The sequence below is a fragment of the Rattus rattus genome, chromosome 13 (assembly GCF_011064425.1).
Source record: "Rattus rattus isolate New Zealand chromosome 13, Rrattus_CSIRO_v1, whole genome shotgun sequence".
In the NCBI taxonomy this organism is placed as follows: Eukaryota; Metazoa; Chordata; class Mammalia; order Rodentia; family Muridae; genus Rattus; species Rattus rattus.
In genome coordinates, this window is record NC_046166.1 from 400,110 (window position 1) to 410,203 (window position 10,094).

The following is a 10,094-nucleotide window of genomic DNA, read 5'->3' on the forward strand; positions in this document are numbered from 1 at the left end:
TGTAGCACAGGTAGAACTTATGCTTCTTATGCAGCTCAGGATGAACTTGAACATCTGATCTTCCTTCACCTCCCAAGAGCTAAGATATAGGTGTGTTCATTACACTTGACTGAGGTGAGCTTCTTTAACCTAACCCGTATCAGTCCTAACTGCTCCACCTACTTGGAATATAACCAGTCCTTCTACATCAGTACCCCAGCGAACCCCAAATATCTCCATTCTACCCACGTGACATACTAAAGCTTATCCTTGACAGCTCTACACTTATGCTATATAACACACATAGAAGCAAACACACACTGAAAAACTGAGATCTGCACATATTCTACATTATAAGCAGAAACAAGCTCACAAAGATTTTTTAAAACCAGAGGTTAATATAACAATATCCACTGAATGAGAACACAGCACAGTAGCATTACAGACACTTTTTAATGACAACAAATGGTAAATTAATAAAATTACAGGCCATAATATGCTAAATACAAAACCTATTCAGGTAGACTAGAAAAGCATCACTTAACAAGTCAGTCTGATGCAAGTGGCTAAGACATCCAGGCCCCATTGTGATGATACAAGCTTCACAGAAAGCACATTGGCACTCCCACCCCACCCCCCACCCCCATCAGTATGCTAATCAGTGCCACAGCAAGGCCAGTAACACTGTGACTGAAAATTCTAACACTTAGCATTGACATCAAGGGACATCTCTGTAACATGTTCACTCAGACAAGAATATGTGAACGTTCTTTGCAAACTGTAAGGTGCTGTGCAGATGTTGTTAGCTATTGCTATTATTCCTGTTTGGTGAGATTTCACCAAACATGGAAGGAAGACTAGATTGTAAAATTGACAATATGACTTACAGAACATTTTTAAAAGAACAGATACTTCAAGCACACATAGAAATTAACACAGGTTTAAGTGTGGCCAGCAGCGATATGGAAAGATTCTGGACTTTTGTAAATGAATAAAGAGTTAAGAAATTCACAGGTTATGCATTGGTGGGTAGATTCCCAGTCTTTCTGAAAGTCCTTTATTTTTATGGTAAATCCACCCCCCAAGGAAAAAAGTTTTGTCGAACTATTAGAGTATACTCCAGCACAGGTCTGGTAAAAATAACCTTAAAATTTAGGAGCAAAATCTGAATAGTTGTGTTTTTTACTAGTGAATAAAACAGTAAAGAAACCTGCTATTAACTGAAGACAAGTGACAAATACCATGCTGTCATTGAACCCTGTCTACAGATTTACTATGCTTAGACACTAAATACAAAACTGTCTGGAGATACAGTGGATATACGTAAAACAGAATCTAAACCCTTTCTTTCACACACCTTCAGCATCAGCCTTCCTTGGGTACGTCTTACTTGTATACTTTTATTTACCCATTTGAATGTCCTGTCTACATGAGATTTATATGAAAATAAGCACAAGCCCATTGGTTGCTTCTTTCTATAAAGCCAAATTGTTTGTTTTTGTAGGTTTTGTTGTTACTGCTGTTCTTTTGAGACAGGGTCTCATGACGTCCCAGGGTGGCCCTGAAGTCCTAATCCTCCTGCATCTGCTTCCTAAAATACTGGAAGTACAAGCATATTCCAACATAGCTGGTTCAATATGACTTTTCTGATGTAAACTTTCAAGTTATTCTAATTACTGTTAGACTCCCATGAAATACCCAGTTCTTTTGAATAGCAGGTTTAAAATTCTTCACTATCACTGTAAACCAGAACACTACTCTAACCTGTGAAATGGCATCCATTTGAAGAGTCAGTGATACCAGCTACATCCTACAGGAACTTCCATTAGTTTAGCATGAATTTGAGAGAAAGGATTATTCAGGAGGCAAATGAGGAGGTGGGGAAAGTACTGTTACAGCAAATGGGGTTAAATCAGGAGCTGGCACTCACACTTCAAGTTATAGTCCCTAACTGAGATCACCATTACGATCAGGTTTTGAACATTAGTGAACATATTCCTGCCAGAAAACACTTAGCAGTTCAGCTGGACCTTTTCTTTGAACACATCATGAAATATGAATTTTGTGAAAGAGGAAACTAGATAAAAACCTTGAAAAAATGTTAGCTAAGAGCAGCAAACTCCTAAATGAGCAGTCAAAATCCTAGAAAAATGGCTTTAAAACAAAATTTATAATCATTCTAAACACCAATGTGAATATTTTAATTTTCAAACACATTATACTTTATTCCCAAGGGAAAACTACATGTGTTTACATGTATCCCTGGTTAAAAGACTTTTTAAAAAGACCTGTACCATTAGTTAACAAATGTTTGAAATAAAACAAAGTAATCCAACAGTATATTTTACAAATAGTACAATATTCCTAAAATACAAGAAAAGAAGCCTTGGCATTACACAAAAAGAAACTGAGTGGACAATTCTAAATACAATAGGCCACCTAATAAGAAAACTAACTAGAAATCAAGCACATAATGTCTAAGACGCAAATAGCATAATACTAAAAACTGCAGACTTTACAAAATAAGACTCTCACAGTTAGAATACTCAGTTTTAAATATATTTAAACTACACATAACCATTAAAGAATTAAGAACAATCTTTTAATAATCACATTAATCTTGTTTTTGCAACAATAATATAACACAAGCACAGATTTTTATGCCTAATCACCTATTTCTAGTCTAGTTCCACACCATGAAAATGACAGCAAGCCAACAAATCAATAATGGCAAATATTTAAGTAGGGGCCATTCGTTATATTAGGATTACCAATAACAAGTGTTTGAACTTTCTTCATTTTTACAATTCAATTTAATTGATATATTAAAAACAAGGAGCATACATGCTTATGGGTGCCATATATTTTGAGATATGCATGTTATATAGTATTTAAACTGGGTTATCACCTCAGACTTTTATATTTCTTTATGGTAAAAACATTGAAATGGGAATGTTAAAATAATAAAAATAGTATATGCTTTATAAGACAATGGGCAATTATCACACATCTGAAAAACCGCAAACAGCTCTTTGGTGAAGTTGACAAGATCTAAATTTAAAACAAGGTTTTAGTATATATGTAACCAGCATTAAGAAACATCATTCAAACTGTACAGGGGTTGTGAACTACACTACTGATAATCTGCAAGTAGTAACATTATGGGCAAATTTTTACTCTTAAATTTTTATATGTATTTTCCAGTGTTTTACAGAATATATTATGTTCTTTTAATTGGAAATAAATATTTGGGGGACAGTGTTTATATATATACACACACACACACACAGTATCAAGTGGTTTGTCTGACCATAGACTGAAGGTACCAAGGTAACTGGGCTTTTTTTCTGGGACAGGGTTGTTCTCATCAAAAAAGACTTCAAGGATTATATTAAGATGTAATCTATGCTCAGGATGTAACTTAGCTGTCATAAAAAAGATTAACAGACAAAAACCTTCAAGAACCCCTCCTAAGAATTGTGATGTTTAAGACTGTATATTCTCAGTGTATGGATGCTGAACATTTCGGTATTCTAAAACTTATCATTTACCATTTTAAACTAGGACAACACATTAAATGGGATTTCGATAACCTTTGCAACTGAAACCTAATTTCAAGGCAAAATGAGGGCACAATGTTAGTGTGATACAATGCTGACAGTCAGCCCAGTCCTCTGCTCTCAGTAACCCTAAGTCCTTTTGCATGAATAGTGTGATTTCAGTGACTTTCCCCACAAAATAATGGAATGTGAGAGCGATCTTTCCTCACTGACTAAAAAGTCAGAATAATGAAAATGCCTACAATGTAAGTAACTTTTAGGAAAAGTAGAATCTCAAACCCAAGAGCCTGCCTGGTATTTTCCAGGGAAGTCCTTCAGTAAAAATGGAAATTTAGATTTGCTTTACTAAGTATTTCTTAATATATCCAAATAAATAAAACTGAAAAGCAAGTATAAGCCAAATCACTATAATTTTTTGTTATTGTAAGATATGTAAATTCTTGCTAGGATAAGCAATAACTCATTTAACATATATATCTGTACCTATCCAACTTTCCCAAATTTTCATTTGCAAATGGAGATTCAAAGTTCAAAGTAACCATATTATTGGGTGGGTCAAAATTTAGCCAAATGCGACTGACTCTTTAAGACTTGATTTTACCATGTTCTTTTAATTTTATTCAAACGAATGTATTTATTATCAATATCCCACAATTATTTAACATATTCAAAAAATAAATTTCATGCTATCAAAAGGTGATGTTCACTTTAATCCTGTTTGCCTTCACGCCACTGTCGTGAGCCTTCATTCCAGGCCACATAGACAAACAGGGCCAGAACCACATGAACAGCAACAACAGCAACAATTGCAGCATAAAAATAGCTGTCTCTATTGGACATTCCAAGGGCACCTATCAAGAAAAGAAAATATTTCATTTTATTACACACTTACCAAACTACAAAATCCAAACCTAAGAATTCTGTTTGTGATGAAGACCATTACAGAAAACCACAACCAAGTTGTAGAGCTCAGTCCCAAAGGACATAGGTATAGGACAAAACTCCTGTGCCCTAAGGCTCAAGCATGAATTTGAAAGAGAGCAAAGCAGGGCATATAGGAGGTTTTGGAAGGTCAGAACAGTGCCCATAACACAGATATGGGAATTACCAAGTACCCTCTTTTCACCTCCCATTGGCACTTGTAGTGCAGACTACAATTACCAAATGTTTTTGTTCCACACTTTGAAAATGAAGATACTACAATTAATTAGAAAATTGTTGTGGGGATTCTATAGGTGAGTTCATGTAAACATTTAAAGCAATATATTGTAAGTAATAAATATCCTCCAAAATTTTGTTTTGTTCTTGAGATGGGATCTCATGTAGCCTAGCTTGGCCTCCACCACCCAAGTATTATCGACATGCAGCGTCACATCCAGCCAACCAAGCGTATGAATTGTTGTTGGCCATGTAGTTAACTTAAACAAAAGGAAGAAGAAAACAAGTTTTACAACAAAAAGATTCATAAAAGCTCAGAACAAATTAGAAAATATATCTTAAAGTATGTAAAAATTACCTTCAAATATATAAGATTTAGTTGTAAAATACAACCCGATAGGAACTGTGATCATTAAAGCCGTGAAGAACAGGAGTGTCTTCAGGGTCGCAGCTAAAGAGTTTTCATTTCTGGAAGAAAGTGAACAAAGTTTTCACAAGCCATATCCAAATATAATAATTAACTTCCTGAAGATAAAAGAACTCTGAGGCAAATAGCTTCTGCAATGCAGAACGCAGGAAAGAGGCAATCATGTGCATGTGTATACCCAAGGCAGATCCTGAGATTTATGTGCATGTGCAGGCACGTAAACCCCTAAAAATTATAGTGAAAAAATCCAAACCCATTTGCAATCAAACAGCTCCTCCCCGAGGACTGTACACACTTCTGCTCCAATCGAAGGACTAGACCAGAAATAAACCAAAAAAGACAGTAACATTCTAGAATCAAACTGATTCAAGAGCCAGTTAGAGCTTCACAGACCATACAACTGGGGGGTGAGTAAACAAAGAGAAACCTATTAATGGCTATTCAAGGAGACTCCAAATGAAGCTTAAAATGGGCAGTTTGATCACACTACTGAGGCAGAACACACCAATGGTGATTGGAAGAGTGCAGAACACATTTTTTCAAAGACTAGATGTAAAATCCATAGTTAACGTAACTGCTTAGTTTTCATAATTTGAAACTAGTCTGAAGTTGCAGAGAAATGCATTTTCACAAAAATCAAGGCATTCTTTTTAACTACTACATCATTGAAACAATTGTGTTTCCTTTAATGTAATTACTTTTTAAAAGTCTGATGGAGAAAAATCAACCAAAATCCTAGAAAATAGAAATGTATTTTTAACTATTCAAGTAGAGAGAGAGGGAGAGGAAAATCGGGGAGTAAAAAGTTATATCAACAAACAAAAATTGAAGGATTTTGTATTGAATTGAAGAAAATTGAGTAAATTTAGTGTGTCCCATGCTCATCCAGAACAAAAGTCAGTCTACAACTCCAGTCATGGCTAAGTACTCTAAACAGACACAGCCATTACTTAATTTGTGTGTGTGTGTGTGTGAAAGAGAGAGGGGCAGACAGACAGACAGACAGACAGACAGACAGTCAGTGAATATGTGTGCTTGGGTGTGTGTGTATATACACAGACAATCAAGTAGACATATTCCACAATTTTATTTATATGTGTGTGTGTGTGTGTGTGTCAATTTTTCAATTAAGAAAATGACCAAATCTATAGAAAGAATAAACACTGGCAACTAATATACAACAAGAAAACTGTATCTCAGAAAAATGCATTGTAGCAAGCTTTCTGGGTTGATTAGACAGCCCTTGTACATGTGGGAAAAATAAAATCTTATGTTGACTGTCAGGGGCAGTACATTGGCAGAACAAAACATTCTAAGATTATCTTTTGGTACCTAAATGTATTACCTTTCACTATATTCTACCACTACTGAACTACTATATATTAGACAAATGCTCTACCACATAGCTACCTCTAACTCTTTTATTTACCTTTTGAGACTCAGTTTCAATAGATTGCCCATGTTAGCCTAGAACTCATTCTGTAGCCCAAGCAGGCCTTGAAGTGATAATCCTTCTGCCTCAGCTTTCCCAATAGCTGGTATTAAGAGGCCTATGTCACTGCAACTAGTATGTTCTTTAGATTATTTCCTTAAATATCTACTATCTGCTATAATTTTTTACAAGCATGGGCCAGACAGATGGATTCAGTGGTACTGCTCTTCCAGAGAACCCAAGTTGCATTCCCACCACTGATGTCAGACAGCTCACAACTGCCTTAACTTCAGCTCCAGAGGATCCAATGCCTCTGACCTCCTCAGGCACCTGAATCAATCAATCTCTCTCTCCTTCTCCCTCCCCTTCCCCTCCCTTCTCTCTCCCCCTCCCTCCCTCTTTCTCTTTCACGCACATAACTTAATAAAGCTTAAAAATAAATTTATAAACACTTATTGGAAAAAATGATACAACACAATAAAAATGTTAGTGTGAACAAAATCATAGTTCCATCATGTAAATATAATCTTTTCTATATATTAACATCTAGGCCCTCACAGCCTGTATGTACATATGTTGCTAAATTATGGCCTATTATTTTCAATATATTCTTTCTCTTCTCTATCTTAAACTTAAAAAATGACTTTTCTGGGGTTGGGGATTTAGCTCAGTGGTAGAGCGCTTGCCTAGGAAGCGCAAGGCCCTGGGTTCGATCCCCAGCTCCGAAAAAAAAAAAATGACTTTTCTCTTTTATAACTTCAGTAATTTAAGTAGTCATCCACCATTTAAAAACGGAAATATTTTGAGAAATGCATTTTCAGATGATTCTATCACTCCAAAAATATCATGGCGGATACTCATACAAACTGGGATAGATGAAATAACACTAGAGAATACAATCACAAGGAACACTATTGGAGCCTGTTACTGATCAAAACATCCAAAATAGGAGTGGATAGTCAAAGTTAAGGATGTAACAAACTTAAAAGAAAAGTAGTTACCCAACTTCCCCTAGCATTTATAGCACTTTTCTCCTTAGCTTCTAACCATAGCCCACGATACCTGTTGGTTCTGCAGGTACAAATCAGGACAAACAAAGCAATAGATGCCATTTGATTGATTGATTTTATACCTGACTATGGGTTGCTGAGACCTGTCAGAAATCAGGAATAAATGGAAAAACCAGGTTGTATTCTTAATGTACTTAGTAAGAATATCTGTTGGTAGTTGGGCATGGTGGTATTAATCTCAGCACTTGGGAGGCAGGGGCAGGAAAATCTCTGTGAATTTGAAGCCAGCCTACAGAGTGAGTTCCAGAAAATCCAGGGCTACACAAAAAAACCTTGTATTGAAAAACAAACAGATAAAAAAAAAAAAGTTCGTATTCTTATAAACAGGCATTTTTACAAAAAAAAAAAATCCCCATTAACATTGCAGGAGAGTAAAATGGATTGCACGGCTTTGGAGTCAGCTGTCAGGCCATAGTAGCTGTGTGGTCTAATTTTGTGATCTTGGATAAGTCACTTATCTGAATTTAACTTCCTTTTCTTCCAAAGTTAAAAGCTAAGTAGTTGGTCAAACTAAGAATTAAGAAATATGATGTCAATTATTGGCTACTAACTTCTTCCCCAACTCCTTGCCTCTGGGAGATCAGTAGAGTAGCAAAGGTCTATTATTACATTCTTTCTGTTCAGTCACCCGTCCTTACCCTACTGATTGATTCCCCTCAAGAGAAGTGACCTCACATCAGGGCCAGCCTCCATTCCATTCACATACCACCAGATATTTACATAGAGATTAAAGAGGGGCTAACAGACTTCAAGATAAAGGAGCCTGGGAGCCTATCCCCAAAAGAGACACTAGCAAAGGGGAGACTGCAAAGCAGAAAAGTCGCCAAACAGGAGAGGAAGTTCAGGAAACATGAACTGAGGCCCGTTCACTTATAACCTGGATCACAAGTGAAAGGTGGGCCCAACCACTCAGAAGCTGCAGGTTTCAAACTTCTTTCCCTCTTCATCAGCCTGCGGTAAAGCGCAGAGGGGCCGTTCCCAAGCCCACCCTGTTTGCCTCCTGCCTGCCTTGGGGCAAGCGCCAGGCCAGAGCTGACCAGCCATGGTTACCCAGCCGAACTCAGGGATACCTGAACTCTGGAGGCTGCAGCGCGTTCAGCGCCGCTTTATCAAGACGCTCCATGGCGTGGCCGGGAGGGCAGCAGCAGGTGCTAGGTAATTAGCGGGGCGCAGCGGCCGCTAGGAGGGTGCAGTACTAGGCCGGTCGCGCCGGAAGTGCCCCGGCTGAAACACGCTCCGGTGGCGCGACGTAGTGACGCGCGGTAGCGCGCGCAGGCGCGGGTGTGCTGCAAACACTCACGTGACTTACCCACGGGGGGTTCGTGGTGTCCGTCCCGCGGCGAGTGGATCATTCTCCAGGAGCAGGCCGGGCGAGTAGCCTAGCCACTCCACATTGAGCCGGGACTTTCCGCGCAGCATTGTCCTTCCGGGCCCTGTGCCTGCCGTCCGCCTCTCGGTCCCGCTTGCGGTGTCACCAGAGCCTGGTGACCCGAGGTTGAGGAGCCGCGGAAAGGATGAGCCAGCTGTCGGCTGTGGTGCTAGGCAACCGAGCAGTTTCCGATAACACAAAAAGCAATGCACATTATTTCCCCAGCCCATAAGCAAAGACCCCATTCATTCCTACCCGCCATGGCAGTCCAGCAGGAAGTCGAGAGGAGTTAATTTAACACTCACCGAGAGTCCGTAAAACTAGAGAACTCTCCGCTGAAAGAGCCCTTGATGAGAGTGACTGTTCCACGCGGGTAGCCGGTGACCCAAACTTCCACTTAGAGTTAAAAGTATGTTTTGCAGCTGTTCAGAAAGCCGCCAATGACACAACAGAGACTCAAAAATAGTAAGGACAGATGGGCCTGAGCTCCCAGGCAACCCGAGAGGCACCAACAGAAAAGGGTGTGTAAGCTCTAGGACTGGCTTAACAAAATTAGGTTGCCTCTGGCTGCTAATGCTGTGACAGCCCTTAAATGGTCAAGCCCGGAAAGGGCTGCTGACCACATACCTATTTTCTGCACCACAGGATACTAAGCACATCTGAAAGGACAAATAAACCAGTCCTGATTGAGCTGTAGGAAGCTTGCATCTCAGTTTAAATGTAATAACCCCTCTCTAGGCCTCATGCAAATCCTTAGGTGAACCTACTGTGTGAATTCAGGCAATGGAAAACTGGGTGCCCCAAGTGACCCACTGGGCAGCCAGTCAAATATATGGAGCCTGTAGCCAATTTTTCTCTGTTCTGAGGGGAAGAAAATGTCAAAGAGTAATATTTCAGAAAAGACTCAGAAAAGTCATTTGAATTTTAATGTTTATAAATAGAACTTTCTGGAACTGAGTCAGGCATATTCATTTGAATTGTCTCTACAACTTTAATGTTGGGTAGATGTGACTTAAGTGGCAAGTTCCATAAATCCTAATATATTTTCTATGTGGATTTGGAGGAGTGGTGGGGATGAAAACCAGGACCTTTGTAGCAT

At 38.6% G+C, this 10,094-nt stretch overlaps 1 protein-coding gene across 1 annotated transcript; it reads right to left on the bottom strand.

Moving 5' to 3' along the window:
* Positions 1 to 2,177: 2,177 nt before the first annotated feature.
* On the bottom strand, positions 2,178 to 8,875 carry Vma21 (vacuolar ATPase assembly factor VMA21). Its single transcript, XM_032919435.1, has 3 exons — positions 8,697 to 8,875; positions 5,056 to 5,165; positions 2,178 to 4,390 (listed from the first exon to the last, which is right to left on the bottom strand). The coding sequence occupies exons 1-3, from the start codon at positions 8,747 to 8,749 to the stop codon at positions 4,248 to 4,250; spliced, it is 306 nt and encodes a 101-aa protein (XP_032775326.1). The 5' UTR covers positions 8,750 to 8,875; the 3' UTR covers positions 2,178 to 4,247.
* Between the last annotated feature and the right edge of the window lie 1,219 nt (positions 8,876 to 10,094).